The sequence below is a fragment of the Rhipicephalus sanguineus genome, chromosome 5 (assembly GCF_013339695.2).
Source record: "Rhipicephalus sanguineus isolate Rsan-2018 chromosome 5, BIME_Rsan_1.4, whole genome shotgun sequence".
Classification (NCBI taxonomy): Eukaryota; Metazoa; Arthropoda; class Arachnida; order Ixodida; family Ixodidae; genus Rhipicephalus; species Rhipicephalus sanguineus.
Genome location: NC_051180.1, coordinates 198,814,574 through 198,839,269, shown reverse-complemented (window position 1 = coordinate 198,839,269; position 24,696 = coordinate 198,814,574). Strand labels below are relative to the sequence as shown.

The 24,696-nt window shown below is 46.1% G+C and overlaps 1 protein-coding gene across 1 annotated transcript in view; it reads left to right on the top strand.

Annotated features, from left to right (window-relative positions):
* Positions 1 to 24,696, top strand: part of LOC119394566 (alpha-mannosidase 2C1-like) — a 343,801-nt gene that overhangs the window by 220,192 nt on the left and 98,913 nt on the right. Inside the window, 1 exon segment of the mRNA XM_049416109.1 lies at positions 2,058 to 2,203. Coding sequence (XP_049272066.1) covers positions 2,058 to 2,203 — 146 coding nt within the window.

Here is a 24,696-nt window from a genome sequence, read left to right as displayed (position 1 = left end):
TTTTTTTTCTGTAGCCGCTACATCAAGAAGCAAATAATTCATTGGCTCAGTAGCGCAACACCATTTATATATTGTAGTATAGGCAGGACACAAGCTAAACACGTACAAAGAAAAAACATGAACACAGTGCAAAACACGACTGTCACCGAAGGCCAGTGCCCCAATGATTGGCAGATTGCGCTTTTCTCACACGTAATAGGAACGTTAGGCTCGCTTCGTGCACTAATGTGGCAATGGAGCGCGTATATATCATCATTAGGCTGCCGTCAACGCACTTTATTAACCGAAAATCTGCTCAAATCAGTCACAGCGAAGCGCCGCTGTGTAGATTTGGATGCGTGCCGCCGACCGCCTATCCACAGATATCGCACTACACAATGTGACACGCTCTTTACCTCTGTACTGACACCAATTTCACCACGGTCCGCCTGGGTGGACCGGAGTCAAGCCGAATAACTGTCGGCTCTTTGTGCAGTTGACGCTTCTTCACCTTATGCATGTGTGGCGACACACTGCGCACAAACTGGCGCAGCCTCTGCCTCGTCACTATCTAACCCGGCGTGACACGGCTGCGTGTTACACCATGCCTCCGATAAGGGACAGCGCCACCGCAGCGTCACCGGAGGCTTACGTCACCGATGGTGGCTATAAAACCAAGCTGCCAAGCTCGGAGGTGACCCCTTCTTTCCTTCGCTACCCGACTGAGCGCAGTGCGGTATGCTCGCCCCTCTGCTGCTACTACGCTAATAAACAGTCGTTATGCTTTATGTCGGGATGCGTCCTTCCATCGCCACGGCATCCCACATATGTATTGGTGGGCTCTCCCGCTTCGGGTGGCTTCCCGAAGCAGTGCTTTCACAAGTCTCTGTATGGAGGTAGACAGGGATTGTTGTGTGCTGCGCTGACCTTCGGCGACAGTGTCCAAACAGGGTGAACAGACACGCAACCTGGCGTGCCAGCGTCGTCGTCTCTTTCTATTGTGTGCTGTGTTTTTTGTTTTTTTTTTTGCACAATCCTTCTTGTTTTGAAATCTTGCAGTAAACACAAGCATCGCACTAGCTTCAATACGCCTGACAACTTAGAGAAGCGCTTTTTCAAGTGTGGGTCCGAGTCACCGACGGCGACAGAAGCAAAAAAATAATGCCAGCTTCGCTCGAGTGGTGCGAAGCCTGAAGCAAGAGCGGCGCTGGGCGGCCTTCCTTGTTTTTATCGCTCTTGTTCTCTATTTTTGTGTCTGTCTCTTTATATGCCTCTTTCACGTTTAACGATCGCACCTGCTGTACTCCGTAGTGAGGCTTGCCCGATTCCTGTGGCGCGCCCGAGGTTTCTTGTTCCCGTTGGACATATTACGGCCGGCTTAAACAGCTCGGACTTTAAAACAGTCAAGTGAAGGGTAGGGCTGTTGGCCGGGCTGAAGGAGCCGCCGCCTACGTAAAAACAATCGCAAGACGTAAGGTGGGAAGAGGTCGCCGCCGCAGTTTTGTTCGACGGATACCGACAGTGTACAAGTGCGGTTACGCGAACAGTCGAGGCAATGTACGGACGGGGCAGCTCAGTCTTAAGGACGGAATTGTAGTAGGCGCGTTGCTTATATATGCACCGTGCTTGTAACCAGCCGAGCCATTTGAAAATATACCGCTTTGTTGTTAAATTCCAGGCTCTGACCTAATAATTTTTGACCGTGGGCTGGTTTGTTCTTCGGTATATTTTGCCAACAAAACAGTGCGAGCACGATCAGGACTCGCTTCTTTCTGACACGACCTTAATGAAAGCCAGCAGATAATGAAGCCAAGAAAGGCATAGGGGACGTTAATTGTACTATCTTATGTGTAATGGGAGAATTGGGATATAGACGTGAAGACTAGATGTGATGAAGATGTGAAGATATAGATGTGAAACTTGCCACTGGCAGGGACCGAACCTTCGGATTCTCAAGTCGTAACTCCGTAACACTGATCTCTGCTGCGAAATGGCTTTTCACCTGCAGTACCTGCAGCAACTGGCTGCAGCACCCTTGCAGTGTGGTTTACAGCGCTGCGACTCTCACAATGGCGCAGGTGGTGAAGACGGTGACAAACTTGGAGGATAAGGGGCGGGTTTCACACAGCATTCTTCTCTTTGGTCACGGGGATGGAGGAGGCGGCCCTACAGAGGCCATGCTCCGCCGTCAGTCGAGGCTACAAGACGTCAGCGGGCTTCCAAAGTGAGATTATCTCTATGTTGTGGCCCTAATTATAGCATATATCGGTAATACCATCTCCTTGTTTATAATAATAACTGTTGGGGTTGTACGACCAAAAACACATATCCTTGTCGAGTTGTTCATTCGTACCAGAGAATACCCGCCGCGGGGGTCTAGTGGCTATGGTACTCGACCCGAAGGTCGCAGCATCGAATCCCGGCCGCGGAGGCGGCATTTCGATGGAGGCGAAATGCTTCAATGCTTGAGGCCCGTGTACTTGCATTTAGGTGCACGTTAAAGAACCCCAGATGGTGGAAATCTCCGGAGGCCTCCACTACGGCGTCCCTCATAATCATATTGTGGTTTTGGGATGTAAAACCCCTACGACTATTATTATCATCAATTATTGTAGCAGAGATGACTGCAAAAACTTTGCGTGCAGATGTGACATACCTTGAGCAGGAAAACCGCATTGATACGTTCCTGTGCTTTAATGACGATAATTGGATGTCTATTGGCTTGCTCGTCACCATCGCCGTAACTGATCTGAGCAAAAGGGCGCCTCGAGCCACGTGACAAGGCCAGCTGGATTACTCTGCAGTGGCCGAAAGAGATTAAAAAAAAAACCCTTATGCATTCGCCTCACACGACTCCACGCTGGAAGAACGTTTTTTGGCGTGCCATTTTATTGCGACTACGTAGTGTTAATAGCCTAGCTCTTGCAATTAATTCAGAAGGCGACTCGAATAAACTGGGTGTGTTGTAGACAAACCTAATGGCCTTTCTTGGTGCACCTTCCAGCTTCCAGACTACGTTGGCGTATTCTATTATTAGCCGAATGAATGTATTATAGGCTAAAAGCTTTGTTTGAGGTGGTGTGTACCAGAGGGGGTGCGTATGACATCATCGCATTACATCATGGCTTAATAATAATTGTTGGGGTTTAACGTCCCAAAACCACGATATTATTATGAGAGACGCCGTAGTGGAGGGCTCCGGAAATTTTCAACCACCTGGGGTTCTTTAATGTGCACCTAAATCTAGGTACGCGCTGTTGTCGTGCCTTCTTCGTCTTGTGTCCTGTCTCAATTTTGCGCTGTTTTTTGCCAAGTTTAACCATGAACCAACTAGCCCAAGCCTCGACCATAGTAGGTACATGGGCCTCAAGCATTTTCGCTTCCATCCAAAATGTGGCCGGTATTCGGTCCCGCGACCTTTGGGTCAGCAGTCGAGCACCATAATCACTAGACCACCGTGGCGGGTGACACCATGGCTTGGTCATAGTGGGCTAGTCAGTGAAAAACCAGGTGAGATGCTTTCAGAGGATCGACTGGGAAGGTGTCTTTTGCCTTCGAGTCATTGTAGGCAAGTGCATAAGGGACCCCGTGAGTATTTCTTAGCAAGGCTGACTTTTTTCTCTCGTTTAAAGTCATCTGCCACTTTCTGACATTGAAATTAGGGCTTGTTAAGGACAATGTGATCGGCCGGTTAGTTAATTTTTTTATATTGCCACGCGCGCTTCTTTTGCTATTTTTATGTAACTGTTCCGTTACAGGTATAACCACTGCTTTGCGCAAACGGCGCCCGAATGTTTGGGAATCTTCCAGATTATTTCAGAATCTTCGATAGGCTTGAGCACGCAAGCGCAAACAGTTGAGTTCATTCCAGAACTAACGCGATAAGGCGCGAATGTTCGATGCCGCATGTGTAAATACCGACACCTCTTAGCGCAGATCAGATTATCGATGGCCGACGCTCTGTTTGCCGCTGTCAGTGTACAGCGCGTTTTGCTTGCAGTTTCACTTCTCGTTTCGCGAGTACAGGTTCGCCCAAATAATGAGTTTCGTCTTGAACACGCCGACTACTGCCTTCGTCAACGTCACGACCACGTGACATCTGGTGGAGGTGCTGTTCGTTCAGGACGCCCCTGTCAAGCCGTGAACACAGCCGAACTCGCGAAGACATCGACGCTAACCACGACCAGTGGTCGCAGGCTAGCCCGTATTCTGGTGGTCTACCACCAGAGTACGGGCCTCTATCTGATAAGTCCCAGAAGACGAAGGCCGTGATCACGACTGCGGCGACGATGACAGCCACTGCGCCACCGCCCGCGATCGTGATGCAGCAGCCAAGGGAGCCGCCGATCTTTCAGGGATTATCATGTGAGGACGCAGAAACATGGCTGGAGTCGTACGAGAGGATTGCGGCCTTCGACAATTGGGACCTCAACGACAAGTTGGGCTTTGTGTACTTCGCATTGGAAGACAGCGCCAGGGCCTGGTTCTAAAACAGGAAGTCCACCATGACAACGTGGGGCATCTTCCGGACCAGCTTCCTCGCAGCATTTACGAGCGTTGTTCTAAAGGAAAGAGCCGCCGCTTTATGGAAACACGAGTGCAGCTCCCGAATAAAAACGTGACAGTCTGCGCAGTGCAAATGACCCGACTGTTACGCCACACACCCTGGCATGACCGAGGAGAAGAAAGTCCGTTTCCTCGTCCGGGGAGTACAGCAATCCCAGGTGAAAATTTTGCTACTGGTTCTTACTGGTCCCAGTTCAAGTGGTTTATTAGCCAATTCCCAGTTGGTGTTGGGACCAGTAGCTACTGGGACCAGTTGCTACTGGAACCAGTTGGCGCTGGCACCGCCAACCATGTCACATCCAATGGACATTCAATAAATATCAAGCATACAATATGTATGCAATATTTATAGGGTGTCCATTTTGATGAGTGGACATTCATAGGCGGTCCACGTACACCAGTACACACACACACAACATATATTGATATGATACCAAATGACTTTTATTTTTGGGTGTGGGGATGCAATAGCAGATTTGTCTCAATCATCGTCAGGTTGGTGATGTGCGCTTTGGTAGCCTGTAAGTACAAAAATGCATATATATGATACATTTATTTAGCGTTAACAGCAGTGAAGGCACAGTTGACATAAATATTAAAACAGGTAAAAGTAGTGCACAATGAGTACTCTGTGAAGGAAAGCATGTTAACAGCCTGGGTAATCCGGACTTGGAATAACTGTCTCAACAGCAGCAAGAGAGGCAATAACGCTTGCAGTTCCAGTAATGAGTGTCAGTACTATGAGGTGCTCCATTCGTACATGGCAACATGCATAAACACAGCAGCTAAATGAGGTGCTTGCAGCAGCAACTGTTGGAACATATTTTGAGATGTGGAATGTGTTTGCATATTGTTGTTCATTACGTCAAAGAAATATATAGTAAAAATCAAACCAATAATGACTCAAAGCTGAATTCCAGCAAAAGTATAGTTTAAGCAAAATCACATGGGCGGCATCAATGCAGCCTTCAAAAAATACCCAATTCGGCAGTCTATGCGTGCAAAGCCAAGATGGCCCTTGACTCAGTCTGTCAATCACTTGCACAGTTTATGGTGTGCGTTAAGCCCAATTTGTTGGCTAACCAACCATGTAACGATTACTAATATATAAACTACTCTGAATACACGTCAAAAGAATTCACTTTATGTATTCACCAGCATTTGTTGCATAGGTGTTCACCGCGGTGGTATGTACTGTACAATGGTTACGGTGCTAGGCTGCTGATCTGAACAGCGCGGGGTCGAACCGGGCCGCGACGATCGCATTTTTATGGAGGTGAAATTCTAGAGGCCCGTGTACTGTGCGATGTGAGAGCACGTCAAGGAACCCCGAACAGTGCAAATTATCCGGCGCAATCCACTGCCGCGTGCCTCATAGTCCGAGTCGCTTCGCGACGTGCAGCCGTACAAACAACAGCTACATTGGCGCATTTCAGCACTAGCTATATTACACAGCACTGAAGGTGCTTACACAAATCGGCATGCACATGGCGCATAAATAACCATCGCATACATGAAATAGGGGATAAGCATTATACTTTTATTTATTTATTTATTTATTTATTTATTTATTTATTTATTTATTTATTTATTTATTTATTTACAAGTACCTTACAGGCTCCACGGGGAGCATTGAGTAAGGGGAGCATCACAAAAAGAAATGTAGAAGAAAGCGATACATGAGTATGAACACTGCAACAGTAACGTATCTGCGAGACGATTAAACAAATTGACTTACATGGCAAAATAATATTAAGAATAACACTAACTACTTACTAAAACCTTAATAATACGAAAAAAATATTCAGAAAAAATAAAAATATAGGACACCAACTATGAACTAACAGAACAATACTAAGAAAGCAATACTCAGCGATAGAAATGAAAAATAACATTCATTGTTGCAATAAGAGCGGCACGGAAGTCGCGTCAAAAAAAAAAAAAAATACATCACTTGTGCACTCATAGAAACAAGCAAACAAACTAGAAAGGATTGTAACCGAAGCATTGCTAAAAATTAAGAGAAATGCAACCTAGATACCGAGAAACTTCCAGTAAAATGCAAAAGAAATGCGTAGCACAGAGTTTGGTACATTCTTCACAAAAAAAAAGAAAAAAAAACCATGACACGATACAGCTCGATGTACAATGTGATGATTGTGAATATTTGTTACGATGAATACTGTAGGGCCAAGAGTTGCCTAAATTTATCCTTATCTGCTTGCGCAACAGTATCGTTTGAAAGCGAGTTCCATAAGCGAATGCCTCGTGGCAAAGCCGAGAAATTAAATGCGTGAGTGTTTCCATAGATGCGATTGTAGCTTAATTTGTTGTGAAGACGTCGTGATGTGCAGGACGCGCGTACCAATGGCAAGTTTGATGGCTTTTTTTGGTAAACATATCTATGCAGCAAGGACAAGAGTGCCATGTCACGTCGATTACTTAGCGATTGAAGGGAAAGGTTGATTTTTATTTGCGTTATGCTTGACTGATAGTTGTAATTGCGGGAGATAAATCGACTAGCTCGATTTTGGACAGCTTCTAACATGCGGATTAAGTATTCTTGATAAGGAGACCATATGGGAGACGCGAATTCAAGCTGCGGACGTACAAATGTTAGAAACGCGAGCTTGCGGATGTCAGATGGACAGTTACGGAAGTTGCGGCGAATATACCCAAGAGATTTGGAAGCATTTGCGCATATGGTTGTGATATGAAAGGTCCAGGAAAGGCTTGGTGTAAGATTAACACCTAGATATTTGTATACCGATGCCTGAGACACTGGGTTTGTATTTATGTAATACAAAAAGCTATGATTTGAATTTTTGCGCGAGAATGTTATTATTTTACATTTAGATGAGTCTCATTTGCCAGGCATCACACCAATCGGTAACGAGCTGAAGTTACTTACCTCCAAATGAAGAGAATCAGAGCTGAGGGAATCAGTATCCCTCGATCGGCGCTGATGAATCCAAGACATCGCACAGTACCGTAATGGCACCGCTCGAACGTGCTGGTCTTGTCGCGTAACACTTTGCACAGATTAAACACACCAAAAATAACTATTTCACACAGATTCCACTCGGAAACTCGCTGCAATCTGCGAACACACAGGACACGCACTTGAAGTGATGACACCAAGCCTAGGCACCATGTGCGCTGTACGAAACTGCGGCGCGGCCAAAAGTGTCATAATAATTTATACTCTGTAATTGGACAATTGTCTGTGATGCTGTTAACTGTAAATAAAAAATACAATTTCTTTTATTTAACATTTATATTCTAAAGTAGATTATTTACCATTAGAGTCAGCAAACATCAAAAATATAAAAGGTACGAGACTATTGCTATTGAGATGCAATCAAACTGGCCTAAGCCACCATAAGAGGGCGGCAATGTGGCGTTCTTCATGTAGAGCAATGCAAGCTAGCAGAGTTCACTGTTTTCCGATCGTGTCATACAATAGCGAATGTTGAAAACAAGAGCTCTTTTTTACAGGGAAGTAACTGTCGTGCTTTAAACACGAATTATTTGTACAACGGCTTAGTGTGACCAAACTGAGCAAGCACCTCGTTGGACATCTGCAGTCGACGCCGTGTCGATCGGGCGCGATGTACTACAAAGCAACGTTTATAGAACCAGGTAAGTTGCAAAACTCCCCGCGTCAGCCAACCCGTCGCGCGGCGCCGGGACAGCTTCCGGTTTGGTGGCGCTGGCGGCGCAACAAGCTTCCGCTAGCAGACGAAAACGCGTAGTCTGCGTGGCAAACGCCGGGGCAGCCGTTCAGAAAGGGCTCGGTTGTTTACTCGCCGACTGTATATTATCGTGATTTTTCGTTGCGCTGCCGCTGCAATGTAAAACTGAGTAATATTTAGCAGCGGTAAGGCAAAGCCAGTAAAGCCATGGCTTTCAAGACTGTCCAAGATAACTGACGCTTGATAGCATAGCATACGAGCCTGTCCATTACCCTATAAGAAATTAACTATATGGCGCATTCTCGTAGCGTAATTATTTAGCTAAAGCGGATGCTTGGGCGTGTTGGTACTTGTATCTTTTCGTTTTGGACTGTGCAAGTATTGCGTGGTGTTAACGAATAAATCTTTGTTGTAAGTCAGCGCTGATTTGTTTGTGTAATCCTTTTTCTGGTGCTCCGTAGTTTTTCGCGCTATTTCTTTTTTTCGATAATTCTTCACTTTCACTTTTTTGAAGTGAGGAGTTTTCACTCTGTACCGCGGCTGTCGTTACTTGTAATTATTGAGTGGTAAAATCGCCGTGTGTGTACTGCGCGCCACAATTTCAGTCCTGCTACAGAAAGAAAAATTGTATTTATTTTTCGCACTCAATGCAGAGAAACAATTTTTCAGATATTGCATGTATGGTGTGATGCACACAAACGGCACAACTTATTTACAGTCTCAGGCATTAAACCTTATCAAGACAGCTCTAATTAACTGTAAAAAATTATTTACAGCAAAATTTTAGAATCACTCAAATCAAGGCAAGTTCGGGAATATCTTTGGAACGCAATCTTCGACGAGGCTCCTTTCCGCTGGCGATTTCAACCTTAACTCTTATCGTTGACCGTGTGAACGTCTTCAGGATGTCTTCTTCATGAATGTGCACATCACATACAAGTGATATGTCGGACAGTTTCTTGTCCATACGAGGAATGGCGCGATCCCACGTCGCTCGCTGGTCAAGGTCACGCGGGGCACAAATAGGTTACCAACCGTCTCGTATTTCGCGGACGTACTGTCCCGACTTTTTATACAGCGTTGCGAGCCGTCCCTGTCGGGACAGCTATATGTCCCGGATTTATTCCGTACCGTCCAGTTAGAACTTTTTATGTGATCCAACGCACGCCTGACAACGCGCGTCACGCTCCAGAACACAAAGTTCTCACGAATAGCACGCACGAAGCAATGTTGCGGTGGCTAGCGGTGGCTGCGAAGGGCTTCAGTTACTTTGTCTGAACTTCTGTGCGAAATGCGACAACTTTTACGGATACATTCTCCAGCAAGAGGAAGTGTTGCGAGCAGCACGTAGCCAGCTGGAGAGGCCGAAACAATGGACACCCCCCCCCCCCCACCCGTCCCGACTCCCTTCATTGAAGAGTTGGTAACCCTAGGCACAAAAGAAATGTCGGGGCGTCTCGGAACAGAACATGTCGGCATGGTGAAGACACGCAGCATATCCGAAAACGCCAAGCTGTTCGCGCAGAAAGCAGCCTCCACGGATACTGACGCGACGCGCCGCAACGCCGGCTGAAGAGAGCGGAGCGAGTGAATCCTGTTGCGACAGCAGCGCCACATCTGTCGCTGATGGCGGCGGCGCCGCGCAACATCGCTCAGTTTTGCAACTGACCTGGTTCTATAAACGTTGCTACAAAGATCGAATCAATGTGTGTGTTTTCAGTGATATTATGGAGTAATGATCAATTGCAACGTGGTCAGTGATATCCCTTCTAAGTACACATGGTTTGCTTACGTGTCGCAATAGATTGCAATTAATACGTTTTGGAAATGTGCACCGCGATGCACATTTCCAAAAATGTATTAATCTCGGTCCTTTGATTAAAATAGATACTCCGACTTAACATAACAAAATATAACAAAAATTACACAGACGTTTCGCCACCTATGCGGGTGACATCTTCAGTATGAACTGGCACCGAATGAGCGAAGGTAACCCAGTCTATTTCTAGTCTCGTATGTCTCTGTACACATCCGGTAGGGGGCCACGGTTGCTGTTGCACGCCGACCTGTCACGGCGGATGAACCACGACTCGAGAAGCTTTCTCTTGCCCCACCTTTGTTCCCGAGCCAGCGTCGTCGCATTACTGAAGTCGAAGGCATGCCCCGTCGTCCAGCAGTGTTCGACGAGTTCGCTCTTGGAATGTGTGGCATGGGTGGCTTTGGCGACGTCCCCTTTGTGCTCTTTGAGCCTCGTTGACCGCTTCCTGCCTGTTTCGCCGATGTATGTGGCGTCGCAGTCCCCGCACGGTACCTTGTAGACGACCCCGCTTTGATCGTTCGCAGGGGTGCGGTCTTTAGGCTTGGTGAACACGTTCCCCAAGGTACAATGAGGTCTGAAAACGGTTTTAATGCCCAGCGGACGAAGTGCTCTCCGAACAGAGTCTGATACGCCCTGAACTTAAGGGATGGAAACAGCAGTGTACCGGAAACAATGCGATACCAGAGGCTTTTTGTCCTTCCACTCACATCACCCGGCCGAGCACAAACGGTCCGTCGTTAGGACGTTCTTGTCCCGTTGCGATGCTGTTTGTTCTGATCAGCACTTGCGGCGACATGAGATGGAAAATGTGGTTGGTGCGTTGGAGCAAAGGCATTATCCGAGGACATTTATCAACGACACCATGAGACGTATGCGAGGGGGAACAAGAAGTGCGGCACGAGAAAACACAACATCCATTGTTCCAACCTCTCATATACCACTACACAATAAGCACTACTTCTGTGAAGACACGTTTCACTTTCGTGTTATACCGACTCCTATGACGGAGGGATCAGCCACGTTTTAACGCGATAGCGTTAGAGAGCTCGTTTCGCAGGAATGCCGCCGTCGGTGTCGACGTCGCTACGTCGCTTGTGAGCGAAAAATCGTCGGTGACCGAAAACTCAAGAAAGATGCAAATAAATTAAACAATAAAAATCTTCGTTGCCATGGAGGATCGAACCCGGGCAATTTGCGTGGCAAGCAGGTGTCCCAGCACAAAGCCATGATGTTACTTGCAACTGCTTCGAGAAAAAAGACTACATACATGCCATGTATTGGAAGTAGTCTCCTTAACGCATTTTGTTCGGCAGCTGTCACGACGAAAATGAGCCCATTCGGCGATTTGTAGGCGCATTGGCGAGGCCATCAAACTACGTTTTTTGCACGACGCCATGCTGACACTTATGCGCTGAAACCGCAGCACAGTCATAGCGAAAGCTGGAAGAGCGGCGTTTCTAGAACCCGTTGTAAGCTCTCTTGGAGCTACAATACAAGTACACTAGAAAGGTACCCACTACGCCATATATAACAATTTTTGTGAAGTTGGGAAGCACCTACAAAGCCATTATTCATCATTCTGCGGAGAAGCGAGGCACCAGCTACACGTCTGTAAGGCATTATGTGCACTTTGTTGACGCGACGACTGATGGCGATGAAGAATTACGGCTCAGCCCTTTGTAATGGGTTGGAAGCTTTAAAGGGGCCCTGCAACACTTTTTGAGCAGGGTCAAAAAGCGCTGCCAATCGGTAGTCGAGGCTCCCGAGAACACGCCAGCCAAATATTATAGCGATGCGCACGGCCTGGAATTTACAATAAATTCTCAAAGTCAGCTGAAAATCGCTCCCTCTTCTCTCGACAAATGATGTATTAGTCCGCAAAATATGACGCGATTGTCGGCAGTTCCGCCATTGGCTGATGTTATAATCACGATAACACCCTCATTATTACGTTTTTTGTTAATTTTGAGTTCGATAAGTAGATAATATGTATGTTTATATTCTGTTATCGCGTAAAAAACACCGAACAAACATTAATATTAGCACTTCCGGTCTCACCGACAGCTCGTCTGCTCGTAGTTGCGTGCTGACCCGAAGGTCGCGGGATCGAATCCCGGCCGCGGCGGCTGCATTTTCGATGGAGGCGAAAATGTTTGAGGCCCGTGTACTTAGATTTAGGTGCACGTTAAAGAACCCCAGGTGGTCGAAATTTCCGGAGCCCTCCACTACGGCGTCTCTCATAATCATATGGTGGTTTTGGGACGTTAAACCCCAGATATTATTATTATCGTAGTTGCGTGGTTCCGTTTTCTTCGCCATGCGCAGTGCCGAAAACGTGAATATTTCTGTGCTTTTGGCCATCGCCGGTTGCCGTTGAGAGTGGCAGCCGTTCGAGTGTTGCCTCGTCAGCTGGGAACTGCATCGCATAGAGTTAATATACTGACTCTAGAGGAAAAGCTGGGCCGCGAGACCTATAACCACAAGAACGCTGACATCTTGGAACGTTGTCATTCTTGCCATCACATATCAATCCGAAAGAAGCATCTGCACAATTAAAAACTTGCGCATATTGTTTTTTGTTTATTTTAAATACTTCTACGAAAGAATACGACGGCTATTTATGCAATTTACTCCGTGCGGAAAGGAGCGTTTGCAGGCCGGTTAACTAGATGGCACCACCATATCAACACTCGCGAGTACGCGAGTGTGTGCTTGCGGCCGATTGCGCCGGTTTGCGCGTCGTGTTAAAGTAAAGCCCCTGAAACTTCGTTCACGTCGTGTATCTCGTAGTTGTCATAGTGTCCCGTTGTGTGCGTTTTCTGTCGCCGCATACCACTCGACTTCATGTGACAGCCCTTTTTTCTTTCAAGCTGGAAACTTCAGTGCAAACCAGGACGGACGGCAAAGAAGAGATGAGACAAGCCCTGAAAGTTATGTACGAACTAGTCGCAACCGATTTTCTTTAGACTTGTTAACGGCGATAAAGCTTCGTGGGCCGTGTAACTTTAGTTTCGATTAAAGCTTTCGGGAGATGTCTCACATTCGCCGCTGCATGCTGCAATCGACATTTTTCTGCTTTACGGCTCTCTGCACTGAAGTACAGCATCAATGAACTGAAAAACAACGTGGATACAGGTGTTTCGCCATTGCAAGTCGAATCAGCGCGCGACCACGGCCTACGGACTTTGCTTCGAGCTGCGAATCTGTCGAGTGACCTTTGTGCCAGCGAACGGAGAAACTTTGGTAGGGAGTGCTTAGTAAAAACCATGAACAAACAGGTGGAAATTTTAACTGTTATCTACCGGACCAGCTGCACAGACAACCGTACACTAACACACGGCTTCACGCATCAAAACACAGCTGATGTTCTCTGAACAGCGCGTAGCTGGCTTAGGTTGGTAGATTAAAACTGATTACTACCGTCAAATATAGCGAGCGTCTCAGGGTCTGGCAACGCTGGCAACGATCGTTTTGTTCCATCATGGCGGAACCCATGCGGTTATAGGTTTCAATGCATGGGCCCTATGGGGAGCTTTTCCTCTAGAGTCAGTATATTAACTCTATGCTGCATCGTCGGCACGTTCTTACGACCGACTGAGGCAGGGGCGCAGCATGTCTCCGATAACAATGCTGGCGTCCGGTAATGGCGGCGCTTCGGGGTCGTCTGCCAGTGTCGTCTTACGAGGCGGTGTATCGGAGTATGGGCCGAAACCGATCTCAGCTGTCATTCGTTCCAAACGAGCGCGCAGGTTTGCTTCCATGGTTGGCAGAGCGATGAAAACACTACGGCGTTCGAGGTGCACACCCAACATTACCAAACCGACGCGCAGTTTTCAAGCACGTGCGATACACAGTGCGATCGGCTTCGCTCGACGAGAACGACGCAAGCCGACCGGAAGTGGCGGCACAGACCACGTGGTTGCGCCCAGACGTCAGAGAGAAAAAAAATGAAGAAAAAAATTCCGCCGGCGCTCTTGGGCGGAGCCTCGCTCCTCTGCGCTCCCTCCCTCGACTCGCTGCCTAGCTTTCCGCGCGCTCGCGGCGTAGAGTGGAGGGCGAAAGCTGCGGAACGTGATTTCTCCAATTTGGTAACACCACTTAGACTTGACGGATTCGAAAAATTTTTGCGGCATATGACTCGTGAAGAGTCATACGTCAATAATGAGACTATTCCAATATAACTCAGAAAGGTGTTGCAGGGCCCCTTTAAACGGCCCACCAGTTATGTAATTTGCATTGGGTGACACCCGGTCGCTATTTCCTTCTCCCGTCATGCTGTATAACATACGTTGACGTGGGAGAGAGACGGGGGGGGGGCGAAGAACTTTACTGAGACACCGAGGAAACGGATCATGCGCTTATGGGCTTCCTTGGCAACCAATACAAGTGCACTTGTGAGGAACCCACTACGCTCTAAATCATTGTAATTTTACTGAGACCCCAAGGAAATGGATCATGCGCTTATGGGCTTCCTTGGCAACCAATACAAGTGCACTTGTGAGGAACCCACTACGCTCTAAATCATTGTAATTTTACTGAGACCCCGAGGAAATGGATCATGCGCTTATGGGCTTCCTTGGCAACCAATCAAGTGCACTTGCCAGGAACCCACTACGCTATAAATCATTGTAATTTTTGAGAAGTAGGGCAGCAGGCACTGTGCCATTTTTCGTCATTCTACACAGAGCCGTGGTGCCTGCTAAACGCATGTAAGGCATTATGCGCACTTTGTTGAAGCTGTGCCTGATGACGACGAAGAATTATGACAGAGCCCTTTGTAATGGGTTGGAAGCATTCAACAACCTACTCGTTGCGCAATTCGCATTGTGTGACGCCTGGTTACAGAATACGCGTTGTGCGACGCTTGGTGCTTATTTTACTCTTCTACCACGCTATATTGCATATGCTAATGTGGTTCCTTCCCGACATGAAGCCTGTATAGGACCTTTTTGCAAAGCAGTTTCAAGCACCGGCATGGCTCAGAGGTTGAATACTGGGCTCCCAAACAGAGGGCCCAGGTTCGAACCTTGTTCCATCCTGGAATTTTTTTCTTATTTCGTTTTTTTTCTTATTTCGAGCGATACTGGTTACGGACACCGGCAGCGGCGGCGGACAACTACGGCGCCAAAAACGGCCGGTGAAATGATCTCATAACAGCTTTCGCTGTAAAAAGCCGGGATAGTGCAGCCATCGCCGCTAAAACACACACGAACTTTCAAAGAGCTCCAAAAATGGACAACTATGTCCATCTAGCGGAAAACATATCAAGCCAACGCCTCTTCTAAGCCAACGCCTCCTTTCTAGCGGAAGCGTTGATCAAGCAAACAGCAAACATTAGATAATGTGCTGCCATCTGTGAGGTATTGTGAGAAATATGTCTCGACTCTAGCACAGGGAAGTGCTTTACATCGAAAACCTGTACCATTACTATAGGGGGATAGGTTTCAAACAGGAGAAAGTGCCAGGAGAAAGGATACGTTTCGATAGGGGGACGTATCTTTGTCAAAGGCGCCTTGTCATCCTTGGCATGTTAGTATTGAAGGGTTAGTGTTGACGTCATGTCCAGCGGTGGCGCTTGTCGCTGTTTGTAATTGCTGCCTGGAAAGAGAAAACGAGAGAGAGGAGTGTAGCCCTTGCCACAACATTTCAAGCAAGTTTGCGACGGCGCTCAGGCCTCTCATCTCAAAGGTAAGGGGAGCTGCAAAGAAGAGAAAGAAAAAAAAGCAAGAAAAAGAAGAGAAAAAAAAGGAAAGGGGGGGGGTCTACCAAAGTGAGAGCCGTCAAAGGCACGACAAAGAAAAGAGCGGATTATGAAAGCAACTTGGAAAGGCTGCAGAAGGGCGGCACGTGTCGCCCTCACAAAGGGCTGCAGAAGATGGTGGGCCAAGCAACTACAGGCGGGGAAAGCGGGTGGCGTACTTTTAAAAGCCCACATGTGGAAATTAAGTGATATTGAAAGGCGTGTCTGAATAACACGTGCTTAATGGGTGAAGTCATTGGCAGACATACGCATCAAGTGTCATCGATGGCCTCAAAAGTTGGGCGGCAGTCTAGTAAGGAGAAGGAAAAAAAGGAAAGGGGCCGGGGGGAAGAATCGGAATAAGGCGCGGAGAACTTCTTGGGAAGGCGAAGACTGTGGCAACGCGGGGCAGGAGCGGTCGTAGAAGCGCGGAAAGGGGAAAGGAGACCATGACCCGAAGGTTCTAGAAAATGAAGGCTACTTGAGAGTAATATATGTATATATAATATGTACCTCCATACGTGCACATTTATATATGTAAATTAAGGGGGTAACAGCGCGAACACACACCCACAAGAGAGACGACACGGACACAAAAGCGCTGACTGACAACTGGTTCTAATGGCAGAATGATACACCTTATATATGCCAAAGTGAAGCATGAAAAAGAAAAAGAAATAGAGGGATGGATAACAAAGATTAACAACCCACAGCGCCAACAACGCAAGACAGCCAACCAAAGAAAACCGCAGGAAAACGTGACCTAAGACCCGACAGCCGCATCTAGAAGATAAAACTCACAGTCAAGGAGGGCAAGAGATGGGGCGCTAACACACTTGTTATCAAGTTTCTTAATATGATAGGCTTCTAAACTGACACGTGCAGTCTTGTCTTCGCTCCTACCAAGAATCATGGTCCCTTCAAACCGGGCCACACATCCTGTGCATTTAATGACATGCGCAACTAAATGTGCATACCTATCATCTAGCTTTTTTAATTTTTGTGCGTGTTCCCCCAAACGGTCGTTGACACAGCGCCCAGTTTCGCCAACGTAGAACATCCCACATGACATGGGAATGCAATAGACCACTCCAGTGGAACACTTGACGAACGGCGTTTGGTGGTCCTTCTGGCAACCACGTTTGCTGGTATTGCAAATACGTGGGCACAGCTTTCCCAGCTTATTGGGGGCAGAGGAACAAATTGGGACCCCGTGCCTACTTGCCACCTTCTTTAGATGGTGGGAAAGCTTGTGAACATACGGTACAACCTCAGGCCTAAGGGCCTTCCGGTGGTCCTCAGCCGTTGTACGTCCCGTTCCACGTTTCAACTTTTGAAGGAGGGTCTCAGAAACAGCAGTCAAGACCGACTTGGGGAACCCTGCAGCCGAAAGACGGCGTACCTGATTGTCGAAACTAGGCATCATTTGATGCGGGCACGATTTTTTGAGAGCCGATTCCAGACACATCATGTCTGTAGCTCTCTTAATCGTCTTAGAATGTGCCGAATCAAAGGGCAGCAATCCCTTCTTAGCCCTCGGGTAGTAGCCCCAGCAAGCGTGTCCATCGCAGAACGTTATTTTAAGGTCTAAAAACTGTAAAACCGAATGTTCGGGGAGTTCATGGGTAAAACGCAACCCAAGTCCTTGTGCACTAAAAACTGATAAAACTTCACCTACTGTAGAGGGGTAGGTGAAGGCTGACTGTTTCCTTAAAACCACTAAAAAATCGTCAACATACCTAAAAATTCTTAAAACCGGCCCCCCATTAAAAACCTGTTCTAGAGTCTTATCAACCTTGGCACGAAAAATATCACACAAGATAGGGGCTACGCAAGAGCCTATGCAAACGCCATCGCGCTGCAAGAACGGCTGTTCGTCAAACATTATAAAAGTAGAGTTTAAATAAAACTGCAATAAAGTCGAGAAATTATCAACGGACAAGCCGACTGAGTTCTGGAAGGACACGTCACCGTTATCCTCTATGCATTCTTTCACTGAAACCATCAGTTGCTTCTGCGGAACAGAGTAAAACAAATCCTGCACGTCTACTGAAAAACCATAAGAAACATCGTCATTACCCTCTAAAAACTTTGTGACATCAGCAGATTTTTTTTTACAAGAAACGGTGTTGTCGACCACGAGCATTTTGAGCTTTTTTAACCAGAACTGGCTAACATTCTTCTGCCACGATCCCACTTCACTAACTATGGTCCTAAACGGAAATTCAGGCTTATGGGTCTTGGCAGTAAAAAACGCGTTCACGCTATTACCTCTACTGTTATGTCCCTCGCAAGCGTACTTAAATCTAGCCGCTTACAAAACTCGACGAACTTGGTTTTCACTCGCACTCACTTTTCTTCACGGGGACGAAATTCTTGTTTATCGCAGCCTTCGCTTTTTCGTTGTAGGTTCCCTTCGGTAGAACGGCGAACCCGCCTTCTTTATCGGCTTGGAGAAGCATCAGGTTGTTGCTCTTGAAGAATGTCACCACGTCTTTTAACAAACTATTACGTTGCCGGTCCGCATTTTTCGGAGCATACTTCCGCAGGCACTCGACACCTTCAAGAAGACAGCGGTCCCGATTTTCGTTTGTAACTTTATCGGCCACTTTCCGGTTCAACGCCATTAGATCATGCACAGGAACGCCAGGCTGAACACCAAATTTAGGGCCTTTCTGCAGTAGACTCATAAACTTCTCGGGCACGTGTACATCACCCAAGACGTCAACACTGTTTCTTCCTCGCGGCATTTTCTTGCCTCCCGTACACAGGAGCAATTGATTCAGGATACACCTCCACCTGCACTCCGTGAGCTGTGCCGTTAGGCGTTTCAAAGATGCGAGCTTCTTCATCGCGAGCCATTCAGGATCAACTTTTAAACACACAAGACGCAACCAATCCTGAAACAGTCGGACTTGTTGCCATAGTTCTCATCGAAGAATTTTGCAAAGTCTTTTCACATGCCCCCACGATGGTTTAAACGGGCCGAAGAGGTCACTTACTTCATTGGGGACGAGACCTTTTCGGATGCAAAATGCAAAACGTCTTGCCTGGCATGTTGCGTGGACGATGTGGCTGAGTAGAAGGCCGGTGAGGCAAGGAGAAGGTGAAACACAGAAAGATGGGCCCACTGTATAAGAAAGTATCCATCGGGGGGCATGTATCCATGCTGCCCTTTGATTCGGCACATTCTAAGACGATTAAGAGAGCTACAGCGTTGAAGTGTCTGGAATCGGCTCTCAAAAAATCGTGCCCGCATCAAATGATGCCTAGTTTCGACAATCAGGTATGCCGTCTTTCGGCTGCAGGGTTCCCCAACTCGGTCTTGACTGCTGTTTCTGAGACCCTCCTTCAAAAGTTGAAACGTGGAACGGGACGTACAACGGCTGAGGACCACCGGAAGGCCCTTAGGCCTGAGGTTGTACCGTATGTTCACAAGCTTTCCCACAATCTAAAGAAGGTGGCAAGTAGGCACGGGGTCCCAATTTGTTTCTCTGCCCCCAATAAGCTGGGAAAGCTGTGCCCACGCATTTGCAACACCAGCAAACATGGTTGCCATAAGAACCACCAAACGCCGTTTGTCAAGTGTTCCACTGGAGTGGTCTATTGCATTCCCATGTCGTGTGGGATGTTCTACGTTGGCGAAACTGGGTGATGTGTCAACGACCATTTGGGGGAACACGCACAAAAATTAAAAAAGCTAGATGATAAGTACGCACATTTAGTTGCGCATGTCATTAAATGCACAGGATGTGTGGCCCAGTTTGAAGGGACCATGATTCTTGGTAGGAGCGAAGACAAGGCTGCACGTGTCAGTTTAGAAGCCTATCATATTAAGAAACTTGATAACAAGTGTGTTAGCGCCCCATCTCTTGCCCTCCTTGACTGTGAGTTTTATCTTCTAGATGCGGCTGTCGGGTCTTAGGTCACGTTTTCCTGCGGTTTTCTTTGGTTGGCTGTTTTGCGTTGTTGGCGCTGCGGGTTGTTAATCTTTGTTATCCATCCCTCTATTTCTTTTTCTTTTTCATGCTTCACTTTGGCATATATAAGGTGTATCATTCTGCCATTAAAACCAGTTGTCAGTCAGCGCTTTTGTGTCCGTGTCGTCTCTCTTGTGGGTGTGTGTTCACGCTGTTACCCCCTTAATCTACAATATGAACCAACTCGCCCAAGAAGAAGTAATAATTATATATGTAAGATTGAAATATTTTTAAAACAGAACATTGTTAGTGTACGATGGAGGCTAGTAGGGATTTTATGTTGCGAATAGAATATTGGTCAAAGTTATTTGAAAGCTGAGCGTACTCTATGTCTCCTAATATTACAGAAATCATGCTATGGCTTTTAGTGACTCCAAATTACCACGTGCTAGATTCATTCCTGATGGGTGTAGGGATTGAAATTAGTGTATCAAATACGATTCCATGTATTTCCTCTCATGTGGTGACCGGAAATTTGTTTGTAGAATGTAAAGTTTGGCTTGGTCGAAATTGTGGTCTTGTTGGTTGAAGTGGCTGGCTACTGCTTTTGGTAAATTGTGCTTTGTGTCTGTGCGGTGGCCGTTCAGTCTTACATGAATTGGTTGTCCAGTTTTGCCTATGTATTGTTTTTTGCAGGTGGTACATTCAATGCAGTAGATCAGGTTGTTTGAAGTACACGTGAAGTTCGATGTTACCTTGTGAATGTAATCCAATGCTGTGCTTTTTACGTTGGTGGCTGGCAGTATATGTTTGCATGTAGAGCATGTCGAACGCCCACAGGGTCCAGACGTTGGTGTAGTTCTTGTTGCGAGTTTTGCATGAACGAGCATATCTTTAAAATTGGTGTTGCGTCTGTAGGCGACCTTAGGCGGTTCGGGGAAGATTTTTTTAAGTTTCTGGTTGGTTGTTAGAATTGGATAGTATTTTGTGACGATGTTGTTTATGTTCGGAAGTGCGTTTGAAAATTTTGTTGTGAGAAGAGGCGTTGTTGTTGTTGTGGTTTTAAGGCGTGGTTTGAATGTCTCAGTGCGGTCTAGTTTTAGTGCGTCCGTGTAAGTCTTATGAAGGAGCGCGTTGGGATGGCTAGTTTGCTAGCGTTCCTTTTAGGGTGGTAAGTCTGTTTACGTAATCCTCATTTTCTACGCATATGCGACGCAACCTTGTTGCCTGGCTCTTGAATATGCCCTGTTTACAATGTTTCGGGTGGTGGCTTGTATAATCTAGGTATTGTTGCTTGTCAAATGTTTTTTTATACAGCGTTGTCTTAAATATGCCATTCTCAAAATATATGGCTGTGCCAAGAAAGTTGATGCTGTCAGCTGAGGTCTCGGACGTGAACTTTATTGTTGGATGAAAGGAGTTTTGGAATAATATAAATTTAGTGAGATTGTCTCTGCCATGACCCCATATTATAAGTATGTCATCAATGTACCGAAGGTATATGTGTGGGGTTTGTCTGCGCAGCAAGACAGGAAGTCTGTTTCTAGAATTCCCATGAATATGTTTGCATAAGTGGATGCGAATGGAGTACCCATGCTTGTTCCTTGTATTTGAAGGTAGTAATATTTTTCAAATTCAAAATAGTTGTGTGATAGTATTAGTTCGAGTAATGATAAGTATACTTCAGTAGAATGTTGTGCATTATATTTGGGATAAGGTTTGCTTTATTGAAGTTAGGCCCTCTGGGATCGGAATATTCGTCTATAAAGCGGTAATGTCTAGTGTGGCGAGAATGGCGTTTTGTGGTAGTGTGCCTTTGCTATTAATCTCTTCTATTATTCGCACGAGGTGTGGGGTATCCTGTGCAAATGATGGAAATGTCTTCGGAATGCCAACGAGAAAGTGGTTAAGGAATTCGGAGAGGCTTTCGGTTGGGGTGTTGTTGTTTGATACTGTTGGGCGCACTGGAATATTGACAGAGTATAATTCGGTGGATGGTACTTTGTGAATTTTCGGCTGCTGACTCGACACGCAAATCATGCCTTGTCTTCGCTCCAGAGAGATCGACCAGGCTGCACCTACTCACGATGCCTCGATACACACAGGCACGTCATCCCTTCTGACTTTATACCAGTCATCATCCGCACAGTGCCACCGTGGACGCTGAACAGGCCACTGGTGTCCCTTCAAATACCCGGGATTATGAAGAAGCGTCGTGTTCCTTGTGCTGCGCTCAAACAACTAACCTTGGCACATTTGACTCAACGATATGACGACACTCTGCACATATACACCGATGGATCTCCGACTCCATGCGCTTCGACTGCGGCCTTTGTAATCCCTCATCTGGGTACCTCCCGGAAGTACAAATTGGATCACAGGTCGTCTTCAACAGCTGCAGAACTTGTTGCGATATGGGAAGCTATCCAATTCGTGTACGGACAATCACCACGTAAATGAACGATACTATCAGATGCAAAATCCGCATTACAAGCTATTGACTCTTGCTCAAGAAAGGGACAATATTATGCACTAACTTTAGAAATCATTCACGCATTCGACCTTATGCAGAAGACTGGTCACTGAATTACATTGCAATGGATTCCTGGACACTGTGGATTGGCAGGCAACGAGCTTGCTGATGCTGAAGCAAGAGCCGCCGTCTATAACACCCCCACCGACGTGAAAGTACCGTACACGCGAGGTGACGTGAACTCTGGAAGCGTACGTTGGGGGGCTAGATGGTGAGATATAATTGAAAAAATGTTATAACTGCGCTAAGGACGAGACACCAGAAACGAAGTGGACAGGACGATCGCAGACTAAGAAGTGGTTTATTGAAACATAGACCACCCTTATGAAACAAACTAAGCGCGTGCGCAATGACATTCATGATCACGTGACAGGTTTCACCACCCCCAAGACTCCTATCTACTACAATGGAAATCATGCTCTTTACTGGAAAGATACACGGACGTGTCGCTGACGCACTTATCAGGCCCGTGTCTAGCTATCCAAGATGCCTCCAAGATTTCTCTTGCTCTTTGGCTTCTGGCTCGTCCTATCACCATGGTGCTACTGAAGATGGGCTTGCATCCCTGCGCGCATGCTCCACAATGAACTAATAGGTGCTTCCCACTCCCGTCTCCTAATGATGGAGCATGCTAATTTATTGTAGTAACACTTCTGGTGTTGTTTTGCAATTCTTTACCTTCGTGTATTTTTCGCCCTGTGTACTTGAAATGTTGACAAGGAACTACTTAGCAGCCTCACAATTTTGCATTTGTTTCATGGTTTGTTAAAAGGTCTGCAATAAGTATAGTGAAGTGTGAGTCCTTGGCGAGAAATTCATTTTTATGGACACATTTTCAGGAAGACATTTCTGGCAAAGCAGCGAGAGTTGCTTGCCCACTGCTTGTGTATGAGACAGTGTATTGTGGGAACACTCCACTGTGCCTCACTGTACACTATCTCGAACATTTCTTACATCTTACAGCATTTGGGCAAATACTGGGATTGATTCAGAGGGTTATGCATGATACTGCGTGCAACCTTTCCAGTAGCATGTGCACTTGAAAATTTTACATTGTTCAAAATGAAACTTAGTGGAACAGGCTTTATTCAGCAAACTTTATCCTAAAATGGACAGTTGGGCGAGTTGATGTGTATTCATAGTAAAGAAAGTGCGAAAGAAAACCCCACAGCACAGAGAAATGAGAATGAAAGGCATAGGACGATGGGCTGCTAGCAACTGAAATTTAATGCAAACCGCAGAAGGATATACACACACAGTATGAAAAAAACTACAAAATTAAAGAATCACGCAGTTGCAGAAAGAGTAAAAACATGTCCAAAAAAGCCAAGTACGTGTTAAACTTCAGTTGCTAGTACTGCGTTGTCCTGTCCCCTTCTTTTCTGCATGTGTTGTGGTTTTGTTTTCCCACTTTCGTTTACTATGAACTTAAGTCCTGACTGCTCTACAGCCTCTATAAGTGCGTGGTTAAATTTTATTCAACCTCATGTCATATCAAGTCCTAGGATCCAATGTGCCAAGCCATCAGCCGCTATTTATAAGAAATTTTTAATTTTGGGCACATGATTGCCTAATGTCAAGTTGATCTTGAAGCCATAATGCTGGGTTTAATTTTCAATGTGGTAATCTGCGTAAGCCATGAAGTGAGGAATTAAATATGTAGAACTTTAAGTTACAGATGGCCAATGAGACTGTTTGGCGTAGCGCACACCCAAAGCACTTTCTTTACAGATGGCACTAGCTGGCATGGATATATTGTAAGCATAGATGTACTAATTATGCATAATAGAAGTATTGGTACATTGTAGTCATGTGATAACGCCGACAAGTTCTCAAGCATAATTCCAGAAAGTTACGTTAGTTTTCAGATGTCTGTGAGCAAATATGTGCATCACTATATGAAGGCCGCATTGTCATTTTGTGGGCATTGCTGAATGCTTTTATAAATTGTAGTAAGTGGATCTACAATCAGTTTTAGACTTTTCTGAAGGAAACTCAACTGTATGATCATGTGCGACATGTTTTGATGCCATAGTGCAAACTAATGCAATAAAAATACTAGAACTTGCCTATCTACATGGTTGCATATTTCTCAAAAGTAAAGCCAGCCTTATTGTACTAATTTAATTGCCTTCATGTGTAGGCTGACACCAAGTTCCTTGTGCATCCCATTTCTTTGGATTGTGCTTAGATACTGGCACTGTGAAGTGCACATTACAATAGGCATTATGAGGAGGTTTTACGTACTACTGTCATGTTGGTTTACTGCTGTGAATTATATATAGTGCTTGGGCTGTACTGCATATGTTGTTCAATGTCTTCAGTATTGGGTGCAGGTTCTGTGCAGAAAAATGGAAATATACATATGCTTACACTGACATGAGGACTGCTACTGTTTTGATTCCAATAATATAGTGCAAACACTGTTTCTTGTATCAGTTGAG